At 44.2% G+C, this 25,497-nt stretch overlaps 1 protein-coding gene across 1 annotated transcript in view; it reads left to right on the forward strand.

Annotated features, from left to right (window-relative positions):
- nav2a (neuron navigator 2a) overlaps positions 1-25,497 on the forward strand; it is a 128,173-nt gene that overhangs the window by 9,927 nt on the left and 92,749 nt on the right. Inside the window, exon 2 of the mRNA XM_069667862.1 lies at positions 22,783-22,900. Coding sequence (XP_069523963.1) covers positions 22,783-22,900 — 118 coding nt within the window. The remainder of the gene's footprint in view (positions 1-22,782; positions 22,901-25,497) is intronic.

A 25,497-nucleotide genomic window follows, 5' to 3' on the forward strand; every position in this document is an offset into this window, starting at 1 on the left:
ATTTTAATATTCATTTAACCAACTTATTTTTATTTTGAAGGGGAAATGACGGTTCATATTAAAAATACACTGCCTTTTCTTAACTTATTTTACCTTCCATACCTTCTACAGCTTTGCACACACATCCTTTCCAATACAATACATGGCTGTAATAAACAGAGGAAATGTTCTCCGGCTTCTATCAACTAAATGTGCTGCAGATGACTATATTACACCATAATGTGAGAGCATATATTCAGTGTGTACTTCCAGCTGCAGACGTCTGGTTGTATCTCAGCTGAGTTTAATGTGACTCGTTCAGTGCGAACAGGCCTGAGAATATCTCTGAAGTACTCTCTGGCTCTGTGTCAGCTCCGTCTGCTCGTAGAAAGAAGTGTGAGTGGAGTTCTACATCTCTCCATTCAGCTGTGTCCTCCTGCAGCTTCAGGGAGCTCCTTAGCTGTTTCATTCCTTGTATTTCAACCTGAAATTGCAACGCGTGTGTGTTTGAGCGTGCCTGTTTGCTGTTCTGCATGTCTGCGCTCGCTCAGCGACACAGACAGCGTCTGAGCTTCCCTGAAGAGTGCGGCTGTAAATCTGACATTCAAGACGCTTCTCAGTGATTTCTAAACTTATCAAGTCTCAATCAAAAATGTTTTTTATCATCTGATCATTTTAATGGGTTGTATGTGTCTTTGTCGTTGATGTTCATGTGTCGACAACAAGCTTTTATTTTGAAAGTACAGATTTACTGGAAGTGTAAGACTTAGCTACCTCCGTCCCGATGACACAAACTGTAACTGGTTTATTTATTGTTCTTTAATATAAGCATGATGTCATCCCTTCTGCATTATGAAAAGACCAATATATGAGATTTGAGAAGAAGTCAATTAAAAGGCAAATAAAGTCAGTCTACCATCACCCCCACAGTCGACTCCTCCGAGGGCTTTTGTGCGTGTCTCTTTACCCCTAGCGAGTCCATATGTCCTCACCCAGAACAGCCAGGCAGCAAGACAACCCCAACCCCCTACTCCACCATCACCACCACCATCACCCAATCTTCCTCCCCAGCCTCGAGAGCTCAAAGGTGGGGGTCCCCCCCGAAACAAAAGGGCCCTCCCTGGCAGGGTTATCCCCCCATTGTCCCCGACACACTGAGGTTTATCTGGGCCTGTGAATGGAACCATGCTCGGCCCTTTCACTGCAGCTGCACTTAATGAGCTTGTTGAAGGTCTGTCCTAAAACTGTTAAACACAGGCACTAAACGCTGACATATTCTCTTCTTGGAGAGTCAGAGTGTCATTAAATCAATGCTGGTTAGGAGCAGCGGGGGACTGAAGTGTCTGTGGTGTGGTGGGCTGAGTAGATGGCTTTCCTGTTGGGGTGTAACACCTTGATGAGATACTGCACAGTCATAAAAAAGTTCTCTATTGTTTAATGTGTTCCTGTTTGAAAAGCAAAGTTTGAAATTATAACCTACAAAATCTTTCACCTGCTCTCTGATGCAATTCTTTTTAGATCCATGGCACCAGGGGTGACAATGTTGTGGGTGCATCACTTTAATTCACACTAGCTCCACAACTATTGGTTGGATATGGATGATATTTGGTACAACAGACATTCATGTTCCTTAGAGGACAAATACCACTTACTCTTTACAGTAATCCCATGACTTCCTGTAGCACCACCTAAAAATGTACTTTTTTCTCAAATGTCTGCACAAATATTGGACGGACTGCTACAAACTTTACGCTGCAGAGAGGATGAATCTAGTCCCTTTGATTTTTCAATGATTTTTTTTTGTGTCTAGTGCTTTAGAAGATGAAAGTTTACAACCATCCAGTGAAATATTTCCACGTCTAGCCTACTTCTGGGATTGGCCCAGGTTTTGTACAGAAATCCATGGTGTAATTAAAGCAACTTGATGAGGCTGATTGGATGCATTTCAATGAGAAATTCATTAGACTTAGTTAAATGTAAATGTATTTGGGAGTCATAGATAAATGTGTTCCCAACATGGAGCTCTATAAATGGTGAACTGTATGATTCACCTGTCCTGGGGCGTGTCTTCCCCCACTCTCTACTCCCCCTTTCCTGTCTCTCTTCAGCTGTCCACTAGAATACAGGCAATAGCCAAAAGAAAAAAGTACCTGTCCTCAGGAGATGAGACACTTTCCCCGGCCATTCCATCTTCAGGTACTTGGGACTGATGAGAGGGTCTATTTAAGCAGTGCTGTTGAGCTACATGTATGACGGTGGCACCTGTTAATAAGTCACCTCCAGATCAAACCGAAAAGTCTGCCTCCTGCACCTTTAATCACTCTGCGGCTCCGCGACACAATGACGTTACTTTTCTTGCTAATAAGCAAATATCAGCATGCTAGCTCGCTAAACCCAGAGGGTGACGACTCTAACGTTACACCTGCTGAACGTCAACATGTTGAACATCGTCTTTGTTTCGATGCTGATGTTAGAATTTGGATTTCCTCCTCGTTGGAGGCTCTGATGATGAGTTTCTTTGAGCGACATTATTTTTTTTTGGCTTTTGCTTTTATTAGAGGACAGCTGGAGAGAGACAGGAAATGTTGGTAGTAGAGAGTTGGGGATGGCATGCACCAAATGATCACAGACCGGGAGTCAAACCTGCGATCAGTGTGTCAAGGACTGTAGCCTCTGTATATGTGGTGTCTGTTCCACCAACTGAGCTAAACCAGCGCCCCAGATACATTTTTTGTTGGTTATTTTTTAGTGTCTATGCTGTTCGTTAGCCATATATGCTGAAATTTGCAGCTTGCATTGTTGCATGCTGCTAGCAACGTTCTTATTCTATTCGTACTCTTTGTCCTTTTGGTTGCATTGAAGTGAAGCAGCGAGCGTCACTTCAGTGCAAATGCAGATTAATTCCAGCACCCTTGTAACTCTTTGACCTGCAGTTTACAGATTATTTCAGCTGCAAATGTTATTTTATTTTACACAAACCACAAACATAAAATCTGTTATAAACCACCAGAAACAGAGACTTAAAGCTGCTATGAGCCAGCTATAAGCTGCATCGCTGTTGTGCTTCAGTATTTGGCAGTAAAGAAGCAACTAAGACGTTTTTGTCCATGAACACATCACAGGCTATTACTTTATACTGTCTACATGACTTCAGTATTATTGTTGTTTGGTGAAGTTAAAGCATTTTCTGTCAGCCTGCTGGAAGTGATCAGGCGTCCCCCCACTGTGGGAACTTTCTGTAAATCTTGGGCCTTTCCCAAAATTCAAATTCAGCTTGTAATTTGTGGTCGGTGGTGGGGTGTGTGTGTGCACAGGGGGTTGGACGGAGCTCAAACGGTCGGCATCCTGTGCTGTGGACTGTTACACACACACTCACACATACATAAATGCTTAGGTTATGAACCCACTGTACACAGGCACATAAATACACACATGCAGCTGCTGTAATGTGATGTGGGTGACGGCTGATCAGAGGCCCGTCTGCTCCGTCGCTGGTCAGGGAAAATACAACTTTTTTTTTTTTCACCAGACAGCAGAGAAGCTGGTTAAAGAAATAATAAATAGAAAAGTGGCGGTTAGCGTTGAGTTCTGCGCGGTTTGGCCCCTGAGCTCTGCACATCCCACTATTTAGTCCCTCAGTGTTATCAAGAGTGCACCGATCGCCCCTTTCTTGTCCCTTTTTTTGTCAAGGAGGGGGTTTAGCATCGGGGGAGGGGCTGTAAAAGGTTAAGAGGTCTGTCCTTTTCTCTTTCTCTCTCCTCCCCATATGACCGATGGTCCATTGAAGAGCAATAGCACAATGTGTTGCCGTGGGCAAGAGAGGAGGGGGGGATGAATCCACTCCTCCTCCTCCTCCTCCTCCTCCGCTCGGTGCGTTTGGTTTGGCTGCCTCTCAGAGCGGCAGCAGAGGCCGCGGAGCTCCTCTCTCCTTTCGCCTCCTGCGTTTATTTTTCCCTCCTCCGTGTCTCACAGTGGGAGGAGAGAAGCTGGAGGCGCTGAGCTCCCCCCCCCCTCAGGCACACAGAGACCTGCCGGGGCTTGAGCGAGCAGCAGCTCTTCCAATACCTCTGGATCTACACGCTGCACTCATTCAGGACATTTCTCTGAATCCTGCAACCTCTTGGATTCTTGTTCCTGTTGCTGCACCTCAGTTTGATCTCTATCTGGTTTTCATGGCTTATATTCGGGCCTGGATGGCTGACCAGCAGTCCTCCTCAGTGTGAGGCAGGTGTCTCTGAGGAAGGAAGCTGCAAGAAGCAAGATGAGTTTGATGGTGTGCCGCTGGGAGCAGAAGAACTTCACCATGAAACTGGTAGGCTTAACACTTCCAGGTCATCACAGAGGTCAAACTCTTTGAAGCAGTTATTTCAGTGCATATAAAGTATAAAATCAGATCCCTGAAGGTTTTTTCTTCCTGTTGTGGACAGTCGTTACATCAATGCCGTGTTCACAACTTTACCCAGCCTTGCTCTCCTGACGCTGCAGCTTCAGGACATGTCTCACCTCTTTCTGTGTGTTTATGAATCAGTGAAAGTGCTTGTCTCATCAGCCCGGAGCCTTACGGTAGCCGCGGTGTCGGATTGCAGGCTTGCGGTGGATTATTAGTTTTAATATCAGAGGAAAGTGCTGAAGGCGTGGACCCGGGTTTTCCCCTCACCTGATACTCGCTTCACTTTGATGTCTGCGTGGAAAGTTAAAATAGGCTTAGCGGGGACGTGTTCTCCTTTCAAGCATCTGTGAGGAACGGGACAGTCTTTGGTTCTGCTTTGTTGCTGTCTGTCTGGTGTGATAGAAGTACAATGGTGCAGAGGTGGTAAATATTCAACAGGATCTGGGGCGCTGTGATAAAACACACAGCGGGTCAGGTGCGGAGAGGTCATGTGGTGCTGAAATTAGAAAACAGATCTTTGTAATCGCTGATGTTTGTGATAAAAGTAGGAAGCAGCAGATTTAATAAAGTCATTTTGAATAATGAGCACCCTGTTGAGTTTACACACAGGCAGAGGGACACTCTCTCTCCCTCTCCGTCTCTCCGTCTCTCTGTCTGTCTTCCGTGCTCCTTATCTGGATCTGCTGTGAGCCCACAGAGGAAGGGGAGATGGAAGCAGAGGAGGTTATTACCAGAGTCTAGAGATGAGACGATAAGAAAGCCTAGTTTAATTACACACCGCTAACCTCTGCACAGCGTGACTGACAGGAGGCCGCTGGGCCACGGGGTCAGCGTGTGCCTGTGTGTGTGTGTGTGTGTGTGTGTGTGTGTGTGTGTGTGTGTGTGTGTGTGTGTGTGAGACAAAGGGATCACAGGCATGCACACTTGAACATGTGCACACACTTCCAGAAATTAAAATGACCTCCCTTTTTATTATGAAGTGCAGTCGATGTCCATAATCCTCTCTGTTCTCTTACAGCTCTATTGATTATTGGATTGTCATGCTCCTGATGTCAACATATGACCCACGCAGCATAAACCAAAACTCTGATTTATGTCTTTGATCCTGGTTGGAGGCATGCCAAAGAATGGAACCGTAAACTGTAGTTGTCATGCAGTGCATTGTGGTACTCTGTCTGTCTATGCATGAACACTCTCACTTGTGCACACAGTAGCAGCATGCATTTATCATGTGTGTTTGAATATTATTTTAATGACTCAATAACTGAGCGCATCCTGTCGCCTCACTGAGCAAAGTCTTTGTTGGTGGTTTGAGATTCGAAACATCCACTGAGTTCCCCTGTGAGGAGAAGCCGGCCAGAGTTCCTACACGGACGCTAAGCTAAGCTGCAGACAGGGTCAGGAGTACCACATACCTTAGCCATGTGAAAGACTCCTACATATAAACATTTCAGTTTAAGCGTACGCTGTATTTTATTGTTTTGTCACTGCTTCACCGTGACGTCATACAGCACTGTCTTATTCTGCACGATGGCCCTGTATACCTACACATGCAGCGCACGGTATCCGGCCTTTAAAGGAGCGATTCGCTGGAAAAAACCTCTGTCAGTCAAAGCTGGTGTTCTCTGTCGATAGAAGCAATAATCTTTGAAACTGGTGCCATAGCTGTGGAGAAAGTTGCACTGGTTTCTGCCGTTCTACATTCCTACAACACCCAGCATGCATTGCGCCCCTCCCTCTGAAAGGAACGGCCCAGCGAGAAACGTTTGAGTGAAACACTACCGCTTCACTTCAGGCAACGGGTCAGAGCGGGACAGAATCTGAAATATGAAGACTATACTATCTACTATCGACTATAAATCTTCAGGTCTGCAGTCTACATTTCAAACCTGACGATTTTGAACAACACATGACATCGGAGGTGGGCGTCCTAGATTGAGGAAGTGTAGTTTAGCGAGCTCCATGGCCTCCGCCAGATGGCGCGTTTTGCGTAGTCTGGAGGTTGTCCAGGGCCCATTGGAGTAGCGGATCGCGTCCTCCAAAGGCACAGAGTGTGTGGTATTAGCTTCCCATAACAGCATGATGGAACTGAGGTTGAAAATCAGCGAGCTGGCCCTTTAAGTTTCCATTTAGAGTTTTTTATTGATGAAATGAATTTTCGTTCTAAAGGTGATTCATCTTTCAAAGCAATTGATACATTTCATAAATGTTGTATAGCCTGTTGAGAAGTTAATCAGGAGGATTCAACAGGTGTATGGCATGCGCCTTCGCCTTAGTACACCTGAAGATCAGGTAAACACGAGGTATGACACGACACAAGGACTCTGGCCAGACTTCACTGAGGACTTTGCAGCACGGTTTGAATCGAAGCGACAAAGTGAATAAAGTACAGTCAAGTTTTTTTTAAAGTGTATTATAACAGTTGATGTGGTAATTAGGTCTTGTCAGATCTTGGTGATTAGACTCCACAGGGAGATATTAGAGTTGAGGGGGTATCTGCCCTGATTAGCAGCAGGATATATCCCCCCATAGAGTCCTGACTGTGGTGGAGGTGGTGGCTGATGACTTCTGCAGGGTGTGATGAAGTTATGAAGCTGATCAAACTTGTGAAACTGTGAAGCCTGGTCGTTGATGAGGAGGTGGAGGGTCGGACACAACGAAGGCATGAATGTACTTGGAAAGAGATGAAAAGCTCTGGACAATGACAACAGGAAAATATGTATATACATAAGTCTCGACCTGTTACGGAGCTCTGATCTAAATGAGATGTTGCATTATGGGTAAAAACCAACTGTATCTCTGATCCTGCAGGCTCGGGACTCTTTTACACCTGAAGAGTTCGGATCTGACTTTTAAGGACCGCAGCATGCTTCCTGATAAATTTCCCTGCAGGGAAATCAGCACTCTCCTTGCATATGGTTTGTTCACTTGAACAGTACGACTAACAATCTAAAGCCCTCTTTAATAACTCTGCTGCGGTGCCCTCGTGTGCATCAGCCTGCTTGTCTCAGGATTTGTCCTAATTAGATGTTGCACGGCAGACGCTGCTGTGCCATCTCAACTGTGGAGCAACCGAAGCACCAATTTATGGATGCAGAAGTCTATTTGTGAGTCAATATCATCACACTCTGGATTAGTGTCTGAATGTTTGGGCATCCTCAGAAAGTCATTTGGAAATTCTACATACAGGAATTTCCTAGACAATCACTAATTTTAAATCAGTTTATGAACCACATGTACACTGACCACACATGCAAACCCAGTCTGGCGGATGACTCTGTTTCCCCAACTTTAAACTGCACAGTTCTGCCCAAGTCGCTTCGTCTAGCATGTGCCTGGTATGGCCTCCATGCCTCACAAAGCTGCTCGTCTTTCATGTGCCAAACAGGGAGCAAGCAGAGACATGAGGGCTCATTTAGAGTGGCCTGTTTCAGCTTTCTGCGGGCAGAAGCCACTTGAGAGGCCTGTGCGAGTGCAACATGGAACCGAGGGGGGGGAGTCGCTGCCAGGGGCCCCGCAGACCAGAAAACATCCGTGGTAGTGGTGCAGCGGTTCCAGCTGCAGCGGGGATGGAGAGAAGGCAAATGTGTGCCATCTCCAGCAATGTGGTGGTGTTTGGTGCAGTGCGACAGAAACAGAGCAGGCAAAACGGTGCAGAGTCTTTACAGCAGACTGTTGTAGTAATGTGAAGTTTGTATTCTGTCACTACTGTTTCTTTTGGCAGATATTTCAGTCGTAACGTAAATGCTGATTAGTTTTAGTCACATTTTAGTGATCACTTTTAGTCTTCTCTCTTTAAACTGATTCAATTAGCTGAATACAGGTATCAGAAATTGGTATCAAGGTGTCGGGTTGTACCAAGTGTTTAAATCTATAAACACCTTTACTTGTGTGATATCCGGTTTCCTTACCTTCGATAATCCCGCCTCGACTCTCCCACTGATTCCTCCCACCTTTGTAGCCACAGGGCGTCTCTCCGTCTCCTCTTACTACAGTGGGATAAATAAATAAAGTGTGTCCATCTGTGTTTTTTCCGACCAGACCCGTTTTGCGTGGATGCCGTCATGTTGTTGTCACCTGTATGGCTGGGTCGGGTTCAGGGGGATCTGCACACGCTGCTCAACCAATTCAACCAGTTACAGGAATGCACTGCTTGGGTTTTAACAGATAGATTAGACGCTCAGTGGAGGAAACATTTAGTCTCGTCTCGTTAACAAAAACAAAACAAACGCGTCATCAGAGTTTTTATTATCAACGATCTGTTTTTAGCTCGTCAACGTCTCATCTTCGTCATGGACAAAAGGTCGCTGACGATGATTTATCGTCATAATTTCCGTTAACCTGCCTGTCACAGATTAGCTTGTGTCTGCCTGCTTGTGGGACTTAGACCTAGAATCTGGTCACTGCACAGACAGTGATGTTGAATATTAGTTCCTTGTATTTTACTACAACAAGAACGTGTTTCATGGAGACAATGACGAGAAAAAATGGCAGATATGGAGATTAATTACACGTCCAAACAGTTGAGTGATTAATTTAAAAAGATTAAATGAACAGTCACAGTTTAGGTGTTTCAACTTCACTTTTAGACGCTGTCTAGCATGTAATCTTTTTCAAGTTTATCTTAAGCCTTTCGTCATTAAATATGTCTGATTTTATCCAAAAGATCGGAGTGGCAGTTCTGCATTTGTCTCTCTTTTCTTGTCTCAGCTGGCAGAGCAGACTGAGGTCCTGTGTCGTCATATCATATGGACCAGAGGCACTGATTTCTCACAGGCCATCTGTCTGCTCGCAGAGGGATTCTCTTTGACCAGTGTTGACTTATTTAAGCTGAGCGTGGGTTCCTGCATTCTCGGTTTGGTTGACTAGATGTCAGGTGTGAAAAAGAAAGGTACACAAACGTTGATAAGTGGGAGTCTTATCTTCAGCGTCACCCATGCACCACTCCTCCCTCTCCCTGCTTCCCTCTATGACTGTTGTGCGAGTGGATCCATGAGACCATCCATCATTCTCCCACCAGCCATCTGTTAGCAGCCCAGGCTGGGTCAGAGGGGATGTGTCGCCACATGTCGCCCTCAGACACAGCAGCGCTGAGAGTTGCGAGTCCTTATCGATGAGACTCCACATGGTCAAGCAGCAGGAGGGGTCGCCAACAAGACTGTGTGCTCTGTGGATTGTGTACGACTACGGCTCTGAACACCAGAGGGTTGTTGTAGAGGTTAACCTTCACCTTGAAAACTACAACTTTGGTAGTGAAAAAGCATCAAAAATGGCTGGAAAAAAATGAGGCTTTAGATGATTTGTCATCATTCTTTATGGCCAATAAATCCCTCATCAAGGCCAAGATATTCTCACACAGAAGGGGTCGGTGCATGAAGAACTAGCTGACTTGTTTACACCAAGAAACCCAAAGCACAAACTCTTTCCAGTTACCACAACGACTGATAGTTGCCTGCTTCTCATGTCCGATGAGATAACCAATGATTTTATTACTTTCTACTTTAGAAAGAGCTTCATAACCTGCCATTTGTGCACTTCTGAGATAAGAGGCAAATGACACCGTAGGTCTTCATCTGTGCTTTAAAAATGTGTAATTTCCATCCATCCATCCATTTTCTTCAGCTTATCCGGGGTCAGGTCGTGGTGGCAGCAGGCTAAGCAAGTTAGCCCAGACATCCCTCTCCCCAGCAACATTTTCCAGCTCCTCCTGCGGGATCCCGAGGCAATCCCAGGCCAGGTGGGATATATAATCCCTCCAGCGAGTTCAGGGGTCTACCTCGGGGTCTCTTCCCAGTTGGAGTGATCAGAAAACCTCCACAGGGAGGCGCCCAGGTGGCACCCTAATCAGATGCCCGAACCACCTCAACTGGCTCATTTCAATGTTAGGACTAGCAGCTCTGCTCCAAGCTGCCCCCGGATGTCGCAGCTCCTTACCCTCTCTCTAAGGCTGAGCCCAGACACCCTTTGGAGGAAACTCATTTCGGCCACTCGTATCCGCCATCTCATTCTTTCGGTCACTACCCAAAGCTCATGACCACAGGTGAGGGTTGGAATGTAGATCGACTGGTAAATCAAAAGCTTAGCCTTCAGGCTCAGCTCCCTCTTCACCACGACGGTCCGGTACAAAGACCGCAATACTGCTGATGCTGCACCGACCTGTCTGTCAATCTCACGACCCATATTACCCTCACTCGTGAACGGGCTTGTCGCAGCACAGTTTACCATTAATTCAGATGGTGTTCTGCAGGACAAATGATCTAAAGGCTCCATTTCTTTGAGTTCTGAGTGGTTGCTTCCTGCTTTCATATCTTTATTTTGTTAGCACCAAAGCACAAATGTGTTTGTCCTGAAGCTGCTCCGAGGCCTGCAGTGGACGTGTGGGGTTGTTGTGGTCAGTGTGTGAAGTTACGTCAGTGTGTGAATATGGAGCAGGACAGGCTGATGTCAGTGTATTGTTTGGAGACTACTTTGACATTAATGTGACATAACACAATGCAGGATTATACAAGTGGAACAACCCTTATTCAAGTTGAGACCTCCCATGTGACCTTGTGTTTTGGTTGTCAGTGTGGGTGCCTACCGTAATGTGCAGCACCAGGTGTGTCAGAGGAGAGAGACACTGATCTGTTCTGACAGTCAGCATCAGGAGCTCTCACATCGAGGAGAGACATCCATTACAGACACATGGGACGACTGTAAGCACTGTAAGGCAAATTGTGCTCTTTGTCGGGTTGCCTGGATGACCACATGTCACGTTAAGCTAGTGTAACAAGACACGGCCTGGTTGAGGGCGTGTACCATCGTCCGGTGGCTTTGGTCGACAGTATGAATAGTCCGAGCGGTATCTTTCTGCTGTCAGTTCACAGGGGAAGCTCTTTACATTGGTTCCTTTTCAGATTGATTTTAAGATCTTATCAAATATCTTTAATGCTTTTTATCACCTGGTTCCAAAATATATTTTAGACCTTTTAATCCAGTATGAACTTTGGTGTAGTTTGAGATCCTTTGGCAGTGGTCTTCTGTGTTTCAAAGAGTTGTGGCTAAAAACAGAAACTTTTTTATTCTGGTGTTTTATATCAATATCATCGTCATCTGTATCATCAATAGCATCAATATCATGAAGGTCAGAGGTGTTCATAAAGAGCTGGGTCTTTAGCTTCTTCTTAAAGACGAAAGGGACTCTGTGGACCAAATAGAGTTGGGTAGCTCATTTCACCACTGGAGGACTATTGAGGAGAAGAGTCTAGTTAGAGACTTAGGGTTCTGTTGTGATGGGGCCTTTCAGAGCATAGTGGGCGGGATGGAGTGTAGACCTGGATGAGGGCGTTCAGGTAGGCAGGAGCTGTTTTTGTTGCTGTTTTGTTAGCGAGCAACAGGGTTTTGAATTTGATGCGAGCGGCGACTGGCAGCCCGTGGAGGGATATGAGCAGTGGAGGGATATGAGCAGTGGAGTGACATGTGCTGTTCTGGATTGGTTGAAGACCAGTCGCTCTGCTGCGTTCTGGATCATCTGCAGAGGTTTGAATGTGTATGCAGGAAGGCCTGCCAGCAGGGACATGCAGTAATCACTGCGTGATATCATGCTCGCTAAACTACACTTCCTCAATCTAGGACGCCCGCCTGCGATGTCATGTCTCGTTCATAATCGTCAGGTTTGAAATGTAGACTGCAGACCTGAAGATTTTTTAGACGATCCACCGGTATATTCTCATTGTATTTCCGATTCTGTACCGCTCTGATCAATGTCCTTGACTGGAAAACGGTAGTGTTTCACTCCAGCGTCTCTCGCTGGGCCGTTCCTTTCAGAGGGAGGGGCGCAATGCATGGTGGTTGTTGTAGGAATGCAGAATGGGTGAAACCACGAGCTGCTTGTACAACTTTCTCCACAGCTATGGCGCCAATTTCAAATATTATTGCTTCTATCGATTACAGAGAACACCAGCTTTGACTGACAGTGGTTTTTTCCAGGGAGGAACTGCTCGTTTAAATGTGAGCTAATCTTGACACACATGTTCTGGGCAGACTTTGTGGGCATGAGTTCGGTTGGTCCAAGCTGGATATTGATCTGTGGTACTATTTGTGCTTTTGTTTGATCAGTGCTCTATAAATAATGTTTAGTAATATTGTTATACCAATAAAGTAAAGCATACTTTACTGGTCAGGTGGAAAAATGGTCCATTAGAAACCCATGAAGATCAGAAGTTTAGAGCTTTAGAGATACTTCACAAAACACAGAGAGCAAGCAGCTACACATTCAAACTTTGAGCAGACTTCGGCTGAAATCATGTCCCTCACGCTGTAACTGGTGTTAGAAAACATAAATCAGCTGTCTGCATATTGTTTTTCATTTCTTTTATAAAGATCTGTCAGCAGTATTTAGGATGCCCCAAAGCAAATGTTCAGTATTCTGTGTTTTATGTTGCCTGTCTGTCTCTGTCCCAATAACAGAGCAGAGAACTGAGTCAGGTTGTCTGACTCAGAGTAAATAACACCCAGAGAGAGATGCAGAGAGAGGTTAAAGCAGTGTCAGAGTGTCTGAGGCTTCACAATGAAGCAGTCTGAAGGGGAGATTCAAAGAGAGAGAGATAACAGAGAAGTACATGTTAAGAGGAGTGAAGCGTGTGCTGCTCACACTGACACACAGAGCTGTTACGGAGTTGTGAGGGGGACAGGAGAGTCATCAAACCGCGTGGCTATATTTACCCGCTCCTCCTCGCCTTTATGACGGAGCGCGCTCAGCTCCTGGTCCACCGGAGGACCGCTAGTGTTTTTGCTTCCTCCAGTTAGTTGTCTTTATTAAGTAGAAGGGTTCACATGGCGGAGTACGGAGGCCTCAGGGTGCCGGCCAGGAGCTACAGCCGCTTCTCCTGCGAAAACTTCAAAGTGGTAAGAAGTCAGCGAGAAGAGAGGGGTTAAAAGTGAAGATTTATGGGCTATTGGTGTCATAATTTGCATTTTTGCTCAGGCTAAGCACCTGTTACCTTGCAACTATATGTTAATTTTGAAACCTGACAGCAGCCATGTGTTTTAATGGAAGGAAACATGAAGGAAACCATTGGAAGTGGAGGTAAAGTGCTCGTATCTACGACAGACTTGAACTGCAGGGAGTTACGAGAGAAAGATACCTAAGAGGAAGGGTCAGCTCGAAATAGAAACGTCAGGGGTAGAACCAGATCTCCAGGAGCTGCCAGGAATTATTTTAGAAGCACCCGGACGGAGGCAGGTATGGTTGGGATTTTGTCTTTTCCTCTTAGACCTGTGGATGTCCTCACATGGTCAGTGGAGGAGGCCTTCATCTCTGTGCTCGACGGTCAGTGCTAACGTAGCACGTGTTCTGTGGACTCAGCGCTCGCTTCACTACCATTACCTGAGTTATAAGGAGAGCTGTTCCCATGAAAGCTTCTCGTGAGAGATATCGCTTTATAGCAGCCCGGGTCCTGCTGTGTTCTCTTTATAGTCCCTGCTCATGTCGGGAGATTAGTCCATAATGGCGTGTTAAGTGCAGCCGTTTTAAAGTTGCCTACTGAACCCTGAAAGTAATAAGGCTAATAGTCCTGAAGTTATCAACGTAATTGTTTCTGGAAAGCCCTCTGCCATCAAAGTGTGTGAGGAGTGTGTTTTATGGACACACCTGCGATGTCGCGTGTTACTTTCGACATGTGAAACGTGAAAAATGTGGCTGCTGGTTTGTGATTTCACGCATGAACTTCAAAAGAGACTAAATGGACCTCAACAGGTTGAGAGAATTCACAAGACTTCAAGAAATGAAAGTTTTTGCTGCTTCTGTCCCACTTTTAAATTTAGTTTATTCCCTCCAACCAAATTACTCCATCAGTGTTTTCCATCATGCCATGCATCTGTGTGTGCTGCCAACAGGCTCATTAAACCAAACAGTTTTAGTTTTAGGTTATCAGATGAGAAAATGGTCAGTCGGAGGAGCCTGAGGATGAATGACAAAGTTTTACTGACTTTTATTGCAGTTAGTAGGAACTTAATTTGTGCAGATTGAGTCTTATATGTTTACTATGTCTTACTACAACGATCAGCCACAACATTACGACCACTGTCAATTGAATAACTCTGATTATATCGTTACATTACGTTATCCTTGAGTGGGATATGTGAGGCAGCAAGTGATGTGTTGGAAGCAGGAAAAATGGGCAAGCGTAAGGATGTTAGAGACTTTGATGAGGGCCAAATTGTGATGACTTGACGACTGGGTCAGAACATCTCCAAACCTACAGCTCTTGTGAGGTGTTCCCGATCTGCAGTGGTCAGGACATACCAAAAGTGGTCCAAGGAAGAAAAACCGGCTACAGGCTCATGGGTGTGCATGGGGAGTGGAGGCTGGCCCGTGTGGCCCGATCCAACAGGAGAGCTACTGTCGCTCAAACTGCTGAAAAGGTTAATGCAGGTTCTGATAGAAAGGTGTCACAACTGTGTCGCAGTTTGTTGCGTATGGGGCTGTATAGCCGCAGACCGGTCACAATGTTATGGTTGGTGCATGTATTACTGAGTGATTTTTTGACATAGAGAACTGTTAATGAGGCGGGAGGATTCACAAATATTTTGAAAATAGATTTAAAAAGATTTACGGCAGTCCAAAAGGAGAAATTAAAGTCAAGCAACAGGTTGCATTTAACTTTATTTGACAGAAAAAGCTGAAGAAAGACGGCAGAAAGGAAGAAAGGAGGCATGACACAGCAAAAGGCATTTAGCTCAGACAGAAGAATGGGGCCCCATATACAGAGGCAAAATCCTTGTTGCATCTGAGGCGGGTTCGACTCCGACTCGCGGCCCTTCGATGCATGTCACCCCCACTTTTTCCCCATATTTCCTGCCACTCTTCTGACTATCGAATAAGGTAAAAAAGGCCAGAAACATCATCTTAAAGAAAAGGCAAGGGTTGGAATCGAACCGAGGACTCAGCTTTTATTGTGCACACTCTACCAAGTACACAACTCCACTTTCACTTGCTACAAAGGACCCTAAACTGAAGGTGGCTTCTGCAGCTTAAAACTTTCACCCAGCAGCAATGATGCAACAGTGCATGTCGACATCACTGCAGTGCTTAATTAGAAGGCAGTGTATCACTTAACAAACCAGCGTCAGTGCAAACAACGGGGATGAAAGAGTGCAGTAATGTGAACACACAAACACACACACACGACCACAAGAGAGCACATCTGCTCTATAATCAGCCTCCGTCATGATGTCGTGACTTTTGCTAACTTCAGTTCTGCACCTGCAGCTGAGACATCAGCCCGAAACACGGAACTCACTTTTCACTCTCCTCTCTTCAGAAAGTCCCCTTCAAATCAAGGCCACTCTCTCAGTGTGATGCCCTGGCTGCCCTTGGCCGGGCTGACCCAGCGCTGCGGGGGTGTCCTGTATGCGTCATGCCTTTCTGTAGGCAGCACACAGCAGCTCGGTGACTCAGCAAGCAGAGGCAGCGGGGATGCTGGATGAGAGGCCGATCTGTGTTTCTGTGTGAGAGGGAGAAGACGCAGCTGTTTGAATGAGTGACTCATCACTGCTTGTCATCGACTTTGAAGACGTGACTGTCAACTCTGAAAGCTTTAATTTGACTTTGTTATAGGAGCATGGGAATGGGTCCAGGCTTTCAGGCGATGCGTGGCGGTGAATCGACGATTCAAGGTTGTTTCAGGATCTTTAGTTGGATTAAATATCAACATGTTAATTTACATAGACTTACATTGCCCAGTGTGTGTGCAGTGTTAGAGGGAATGGGCCACTTTTGGCTAATCTTTACGTTTTTTTTTGCCCATTAATTTCCAAATAAAATAAACAGCCTTTTAGAAATCATTCTGTGTAAGTAAAACAAGAACAAGCAGAAGCAACCAGACAATAAATAAAAAATAAGAGTTGCACGGTGGTGCAGTGGTTAGCGCTGTCGCCTCACAGCTAGAAGCTTCCTGGCTCGAATCCCGGTTCTGACTTGGGTGGCCTTTTGCATGTTCTCCCCGTGCAGGCGTGGGTTCCCTCCAGGTACTCCGGCTTCCTCCCACAGTCCAAAGACATGCTCGTTAGGTTCACCGGTCACTCTAAATTGCCTATAGGTGTGGGTGTGAGTGTGAAATGTTGTCTGTCTCTGCGTGTCAACCCTTTGATTGGCTGCGAATCAGTCCAGGGTGTAACCCCGCCTCTCGCCCAATGACAGCTGGGATAGGCTTCAGCCTCCCGCGACTCTGAACAGGATAAGATATGGATGGATGGAAGTATTATTAAAGTATTATTAAAAGAAAGAAGAGAAACTATACAATTTAAAGTCGAGCTGAAACGGCATTTCGAGAGTATCTAGCTTCCGTATCGTGACGTATTTCCGAGTGAAACAGGACGTGCAGGCGGGACATATCATTAGAGGGATTTGATTTGCTCGTTGAGAAGTGGGCGTAGACAGACGTTCTCCACAGCGCAGTAGCTAGCTAACTGACCGAGCATTCTTGGTGCTCTGCAGCTAAATGTTGCAGATTGATTGGTTGAAATTGTTTGGTGCTAACTTACGTAAACACGCGTGAAATTTAGTTTTACCGGAAGAAAAAACGATCGAATTTTGATATAAGAATACGAAGAAATGGATATTTCATTTCACATCGACTTTAAGGTTGGAAAATTGAAAGATTTTGAAATAAAAACAGAAAAGAAAGATGGAAAACAATATTGCCAAAGAGGTTAGTTTCTGGACATTATGGTGTCTATGTAAGGGTTCTACACTGGTCTAATTCAATATTAACATTATTCTTTTATTTGGTATAAATATATCAAATGCCCTGAAGTTCAGAGAAACTGTGTAGCTGTCCAGACACTTTCAGACTACCTTTCGCCGTGTTCAGACCAAAAAAGATGCAGCCTATAGGCCCAGACTTTGTTTTTGAAGGTGACAGATTCCCAAAGCAGGATGTCAACAGATTCCAAAGGCCCAGATGACATTGTCCACATGGCCCTGAGAGTGTGAATGAGTCAGTGTCATGTTGCTTCCTTTGGTCACTGGAGTGTCCCTGACACTGGCAGTAATTTACAGCTCCTAAAAAAGACCCTCAGTCCCGCATGGAAGGGGTCGGGATGACAGGGAGTTTCTGGGAATGGAGGGATTTTCCCAGTTTAGAAATGTGTCTGTTAAATATGGGACATCAGACTTGTTGATATGTGTCACTCAGTAAATCATGTTGACATATATGAGTGGAGTGGGTACTGTTTATGGTTGTATTTATGGTGTTAATGTTTAGGGTTTATTTTTGTTCTGTTCTGCACTATTAAAGGTTCAGTGGCTCAGAGAGATCCCAGAATGCACAGGGCTGACTGTAAGACAGACCAGGCTTAAGACTGCAGAAAACTTAAATCAAAGAGTATAAATGAATCAAAAAGATGTCCATGATATAAACTTATTTGCTAACTTTAAGGTACGTAATCTGAACATGTTAAGCCCTCGTCCATTTAGCAAATTCAGACAAACTCTGAGCCCTTGCAGGAGTTGTTTTAATGTCTTTACACGAGACAGTCTAAACTTAGCAATGATTCCTGATTTAGATCAAAACAGATCTGATCACAGAGCGAGTAAAGATCATTCTTTCACATATGATACTTGACAGGTTTTGATATTCGATGCTGCGGACACATTTCATTTCATGCAATAAAAGCCAACCTACCTCCCTCTTCCTTTACATTCAGCCTGCGAGGTAATATAGCCGAGCACTTAGCCTGAACGTCGCCCTCTTAAACATTCAATGAATTTAATTTGTGATATAACGACAATATCAATTCATCGGTCGTTCACGTCTCTGGGAAGTTTGATTAAATTTTCTGTTCAGTATGCAGAGTGGTTTCCTTTCATGTAGCTGGAGTCGGTGGAACCTCATTTCTGTCTGATAGACATTGAGACAATATGGAGTCAATACTCCTCTTCAGTAACCATGCAGCTTATTAAAACGCCCCTCAGATCAGATGTCTGCTTCTCATCAGCCCCCACCTCCTCATTCTCCCTCTCTGTGATCTTTAGAGCAGTTTTCAGATCAGAGAAGCTACAATACAGATGTGGTTAAACACACATGATTCACATTGGTGTTTTCGTGTGTGTTTCAATATTAGGATGGTCTTTAATTGGACGCTTTGCAGTGGATGGTTCCATTATTAATGATTTCAAGTTATTAATTCCTTATGATCACTTCTTGCACATATTAGACACTTTTTTTTTGCCCCACTCAAGTCAACAAAGCATTCGTTCAAATATAAGTTCTGTAAGAAAATGCGAATGTTCTATTTTTATAACTTTAAATTGTAGTCCAGACAAACATGGTAGTTTGTAAGGATGGCTGGGCATGATGTTTTTGGCCACTAGGAGACAGAAAAATTTCACACCATGGCAGATTAAGCCTTTTAAAGTTGCTATGGCTAATGTTTTAGCTAGCTAACAATTGCTTATTTATAAATCAAGTAGACACAGAGCAACACAAACATTCATATGAAAGTTATATATTGCTTTAACTTAATTTAAATCAAATACTCTCCTTTTATCTTTGTGTTGGTGTCCAGCAACAAAAATATCTGGCCTCTAACTAGGGGTCGCAAACTAAGCTAGCTAGTCGCTACCCTTCACCGCTAACAGTCTGTCCTGGGTCGGGCTCTTGGCTACATGTAACTGCTGCTGCTTGAAATGAGGTTTGCTGATAGAAGTGAGACGTGACTGTTAAATATTATTATTACATTATATTTAAAGGGATAGTTCGGTTTGTTTGAAGTGGGGTTGTATGAGATACTTATTAATAGTAAGTGTGCTACATACAGTGCCGGTCAGCACGGCCCCGCATGCCCCATAATATTGTGTTTCCTTTAGTTTGTTGTCTCTGAAAAACTGTACGCTGACACAGCTGATCCGACACCGTACGCTGCAGGCGTAGTAACATGTATGTGTTGCGGTCCACACAAAGTAGTGCCAAATAAGGAAGCGTTCTTCCTGAAAAGTGAAACGTGGTGAATTATTCAAATATAGCGTACAATCTTCACCACTATTGATTTTTAGGTGGGACGTCCTTATAAGTGGATAAAAAATGGGAGAAATTGACCCTATCTGTATCTTCCGTGCCGACACTCACCGGGGCCGTGCTGACCGGCATCCACTCTATGTAGTACATTTACTTACCGAACTATCCCTTTAATATTTATATTTGTACCTTTTGTGAAGTTCCCACGTCCATTTAACACTTCTTTTCCAGGAACAGCACTAACATGTGTCACCCCTGGGAGATATGTAGTCAGAATAAGATATCTTGGCTCAGAGGAGGACATCAGAGACTCACAACGTGTTTTGAAAGAGTTTCATTTTCAACTTAAAAGCAACCTGTTGTGACTTGCCCACTTCCCCTTTCCTCTCCTCTCCCAGCCTCCCCGTGCCCTCCCCTGCTTCCCCTCAGGCTGTTTGACCCCCTCTGTGGTTTCCAGCTCTGTGACTGACAGCTACCCATTTCACCTGGGTTTTAATTACCCTCAATTTACCTGCCCGAAACTACTTCAAAGAGAGCTTACACACACACAAAAGCTCCTTACCGTTGCACTTCCTTTTCTCCATGACCGGCTGAGAGTGTGAATGAAAGGATGGAGTCTAATCCTGCTGCTCGCAGGCTTTCTTACCTCCGCGTGTCACTCAAGAGCATTTTATACCTGTGCATTTGTGTTTGGGTATGCAGCCTGTGTGATTTACACGTCACTCAGAGGCTCTTTGTGTTTAATGTGTGGTCGCGTACTCTCATAAACCTCTTGCTTTCGAGCTTGTGCGTGAAGATGAGTGTGTGTATCAGCCTGTGTGTGTGTGTTTGTGTGTGCCTTTGAAGTTCTCACACCTGTTGTAAGCCGCCGTGAGAGCTGTGATTCATCCGATGAGTAGCGTGGCGGAAAAGCTGCAGGTCTGTTTACAGTGCAAACACAAAGAAACAAGGGCCATAGCTGTGTCACACACCCCGACCTGCATGTTGTGTGTCCAAGGTTTGACCACAACAATGCTGTGAACTCATCTGGCACTTATGAATGTGCTTGTGTTACACTGTACTGAGAGGAAAGCGTGGGTTCTTGAGAAAGTTTACATGCACCTGAGACACCAGGTTACTGGGAGAGATAGGGTTACACATTTATACAAAGTATAATGGCAATCTGAGAACTACAGGTTACTACAAAATTCAACCCTTAAGCTTTCTTTGGAGCCATGGCTTACTTATTTGAAGCTTAGCGATTGTACTGTCGTTTCTTCTTACAGTGCAATTTTTTACATAATGCGCAGTTGTGATAGAGTTGTATTCAGGCTAATCTATATTTACCGATTCTAGAAATGTAGTATATGCAGGCAGGAAGTGGATTTTTAGTACAGGAAGTGCAAAAGCAGGCGGAATGACATCCCAGCTCCCATCAGCGTCATCTGACAATTTAGCTTCTTATTAATCTCCATAAACCGACATCTGCGGCAAGTTCAGCTAACAATCTGTTCTAGATCCAATTTAACTTGAGATAAATGCCCTTGATGCTGTGTCACGAAAGCCGTTCAGCGCTTAGATTTCCCGACTTCCTTTAATGCATCAGAAACGATTGATCCGACCTCCGTTCAACAAACGTCTCATGTTAAAGTAGTTTTCTTCTCCTCTTGAGGACAGACCTGACAAAGCTTCATGTTGTTCCTAATCTGCATCATGATGTTGTTATTCCAGCAAACTGAAGAGCCGTTAATTAAAGTCGATCACAAGAATCTGTTTCTTTTTCGGCTTCATCCCGCTGAAGTAAGCCGGAGGGCAGCCTCTGTGTAACTTACTGTTTACAGTGAAACTGAGACTCAGCACAAACAGATGAACGGTCGCTCCTCTGGGGGATGGAACGAACCAAGAAATGACAGCGTTTATTTTGCTGACGTATCTGGAGGGGGCGAAATTCACTTCACTTTTGATCTGAACACACGGTCGCTTCTCAGGCTGCTAACTGGACTGTAAACGATGCAGTGCACGGAGAAGGAAGTCCAGGAAGATAGCTTAACCGAAATGCCCGCAAAATTCACCATCACTACCAGAGGCTATATCATAGCCGATGGGTTCTGAGATTGTATTCAGTTTTACTCTGCCTTATTCTGAATATAAGGATGCATCGCTTTCAGTCATAAGTATCTGTTTTATCCTGCAACACTGCTGTCAGTGATTCTTTCCCCAGGGGCTGTGAATTGGCAAGATATTGGCGGAACATATCACGATCATTGGATCAAGTAATTGCGATTATGTAAGCAAAGATTGTGCAAGAGAAAAACTGTCATCACATCCATGTGTATAAAGTCTGAGTGAAAATGTTACGTTTTTTTGCAGTTAGAGAAGTCGGGTCTGCATTTCGGCACTACTTTTTATGCACCAAAGGATTTAACATTTTCAGTTTCAGAAAGTATAACCTCACAATAATGTAATGATATTTTATACCTCCTGTTCCCCGACATGCGCATACAAGCCGGCAACATTTTAGCACATGTATACAGCCAAGATATCAGCTTCCTCAGGAGAACGTACCGTTGGAAACAGGTTTCTCATTACATAACACTGAAGACATCTGATTAAAACAGAAAGCAGACAGTAACCCGGTTACTCAAACTTCCTGTTTGTCGCTTCTTTGTTGTCTTTTTCACCATAACTGCATCCCCATTTCTTGTGAGAAGCAAGAGTGGAGCGTAGAGGGTTTGGTGTCTTTTTTTAGCCGAGATGTTTAGCACATGTTTCAGCTCCCCCGTGGTGGGAAAAGCTGCTCTGAAGTTCCACTTGTTTAACAGACAAGCCCAGCGATGATGCAAAACAAGACAGTGGACTCCTGATGTATCCGTTTCTCAAAAATAACTCCTTTATTAGGAACTCTTCATCTTTTGTGCCTTTTTTTTTTATCTCACCAGAAATAGAAACGTACTCCTCTTGATGTGAGCGAGAGAGGGAGCAAAAGAGAAAGAGTTTGGCGACTAATTATGAAGGAAGCTATTCAGATTATTCAGATGCATGCTCTGCCCCTTTCCCCTCCTCCCCCCAGGCAGTGAAGGGTCTTTTCTGTCCCCAGAGAGTGATGTCAGCATGGCCCATTGAAAACAGCCGCCGTGCGCTCTGAGATGAATGCCCTGGCTGAGCACAATGGCCCCAATTTGAATACCACGCGGATATATGCCAGATCGGAGCCCCAACAAAAGAAAGAGGGCTACTCTGCTCCCATTCAACCATGTTGTTATTTTATTAGAGTCGTAAATTTGCTTCAACCATTTATACCTTTTGTAGTTTTCAAGTGTTTATGGAGTTTGAAACACGTGGACGACCCGGCGGGGTTGCCCCTGTTTTTGGACCGGATTTTATTTTTGTTGGCTCATAACTGAACGGCGTGGGTGTGTTTGTGTCTGACCGCAGATCTACACGGACTGGGCCAACCACTACCTTGCCAAGTCAGGACACAAGCGTCTGATCAAGGACCTGCAAACAGACGTCACCGACGGAGTGCTGCTGGCTGAGATCATTCAGGTCGTAGGTAAGGAAAACACACTTTTTATTCCAGTATGTGCAAAAAGAAAGTTGGAAAAAAATGTCATGAGTTACTTCCTACCACACAAAAAGTTGCATGGGAAGATTGAACACATTACAAGCTTCATTTTGCATGAAAGTGCTGATGTTACAGAAAATCATCTGATGTACTGGTGTCAGTTTGAATCATGCAGGAGAGCTTACACACGTCTGCACACTTGAATAGATTTCCTCCATAGGGTGCTGATGTAATCTGGGTCGAACACTAGTGCAGAAAGGAAAATCAGTTTTAAGGGCTGTATGCAGGTTTGTGGATTTTAAAACAAAATGACGCATTTTCCTCCCGAAAACTCTCTTGTCTCATTTAAACAAAGACAAAGTTAAAGGGATTTGGTGTAAGATGAGATTTAAACTTAATTCTATTAAACTAGAAAGGGTCCTTTTAAGATACAGTCTCTCCTGCCAGTGAGTTCTTGTCGATTTAGGCAAGATAATTAAATAAATTATAAATGTTTCTTACAAAATAGGGACAGGCATGGCCATCAAACATCACAAACAAAAACAGACACAAAGAAAACAAGAAACGGGGAAAAAAATGGTTGTAAATATTGTGATTGGTTAAAAGCAACAACAAAATAACGATCCCTAAATTTAACTGCTAACAAGATGGATCTATTAGCTGCTGCTGTGTGTAGAAAAAAAGTTAATGAAATATCAGACGGCACTGTTTCAGTGATGAAAGAACCCATTTCTTTATTTTTATGACTTAAAGTTTATTGAATTTTAAGTTTTCAACACAAATACAGGACCAAACAACACCAGGCAAAAGAGTAAAAGATACATAAAGATAAAATATGTAAGAAAAACAACAAAACAATATACAAACAAGAGTATACAGAATAGACAATAAAAATAGAAGTACATAAATAACAGTATTAACATGACATGTTAAACTAACAAGATGTCCGTCGTACCATTGCCAAATGTCCTCTCCCCGTCTTTCAAACCTAAATGTTTGAACGTCGATCCAACAGTGTCCACATGCTGCTTCCCTCCAAGAACACATTTCTTTAATATCATGTAAGGTGTCATCTACCACACACCAAACCAAAGTCCATCTCTTATTGTTGTACGGCTGTGTTTGTTACAGAAAAACTACTTTTCTTGAAACCAATCAAAGTGTCTCATGTCCCAAATAAAACAGGAACGTCTGCGGTTCCTACACAGAAGTTAAAACCTACAATGATAACAGATATCCAACCCTGTCCAGACTGTATGAATGGGCCGCTGTTCCTGACCCCCACGCTCCTCTGTATCATCATCAGTCTTGTCATTTGGTCTGGCCGTCCTCAGCCTGTCATTTCTCCTGCAGACAGCCTGGGGGCTGAAGCAGGCCGACACCAGCTGACCGGTGACTCAGCACGTCACTGACTCTCTGCTCCCAGCTCTTCCTCGTGTCTCTGACCCAGATTTAACGCTTCCTACTGTAAGCTGCGTGCGGCCTCACCCTGCACGGTGAACAGGCCCACTGTTCTCATGCAGTAGCTGCAGCATGTGATTCCTCTATACACTATGAGTTAGATCATACTCACAGGCATCATATGGCTTTTTATACACTCTATATGTGACGTGTATTATCACATGCTTTCAGGGCCTCTTCCTCTTACGCCATGACCTTCCATACTAGCTCCTCTTCCTTCTATGTAGGTTTTTATGATTATCTCAAGGCTGTATTCAACTACAATGTCACCATCAGTCAGACCTGCACACCTGGAAGCGTAACTGAGCTTGTTGTAGTGGAACACAGAGAGCTATCTCCTGAAATACCCCCAGGAACCTTAATCAGGAAGTTATGTAGTATTATGTGTATTTCTGTTTGGTCCCCATGAAACTGCTAGAAGATTTACAAGTTTCCTTTTTAAAGGAGGAAGCTAAGATTTTGATTAGTGTCCAAAGTAGCCAATGGATTCTAATCTGAGTACAGTCAAACACATGACTGATGAATGACACAAGTGCTAGCTTGGAGTTGGTCCTGTGCATTACATAGAAAGTAAAGAAAGGTTTCTAATTGGATGCAGAGTTGCAGGATAAATCATCAATGTTTATTCATGTTTTCTAGAAACTTTCACACTCTAACGTTTTATAAAACTACTCTTTTTGTCTCATATAGGAGACAGTTAGCACAATACATTTATGGCTAAATAAAACTTGAACATCTATTTTGATTAAACGGGGATTTTTACACAGTGAATTAATTAAAAAGTGACACCTTGAGTAGCATTTTTTCACAAAGAGAAAACAACACAAACATCTCGTTATTCTTAGTTTACTCTCTGATATTCGGATGGTTGAATGGAGGCGTAAAGATGTAGACAGTAGCCCTTTTAAACACTGCGGTTCCGCTACAGCGCCGTAACAAAGCTCCGCCGTCATGCCGCCTTTGTCACTGCAACGCCGGCGAAAAGCCGCCCCGGTGTGTTTTATGTTCGGTTTGCAGAAGCAAAGCCGTTTTGCCTCTGTTATATAAAATAGCGTTTCTGATTCTGATACCTCAGATGCCGGCACAGAGGCAGAACCACTTCACCCCGCTATTCAGCCTCCGTG

This window comes from Semicossyphus pulcher, unplaced genomic scaffold (genome assembly GCF_022749685.1).
Source record: "Semicossyphus pulcher isolate SPU_LCO1_2020_fin unplaced genomic scaffold, fSemPul1.0.p SCAF_1, whole genome shotgun sequence".
Lineage (NCBI taxonomy): Eukaryota > Metazoa > Chordata > Actinopteri > Labriformes > Labridae > Semicossyphus > Semicossyphus pulcher.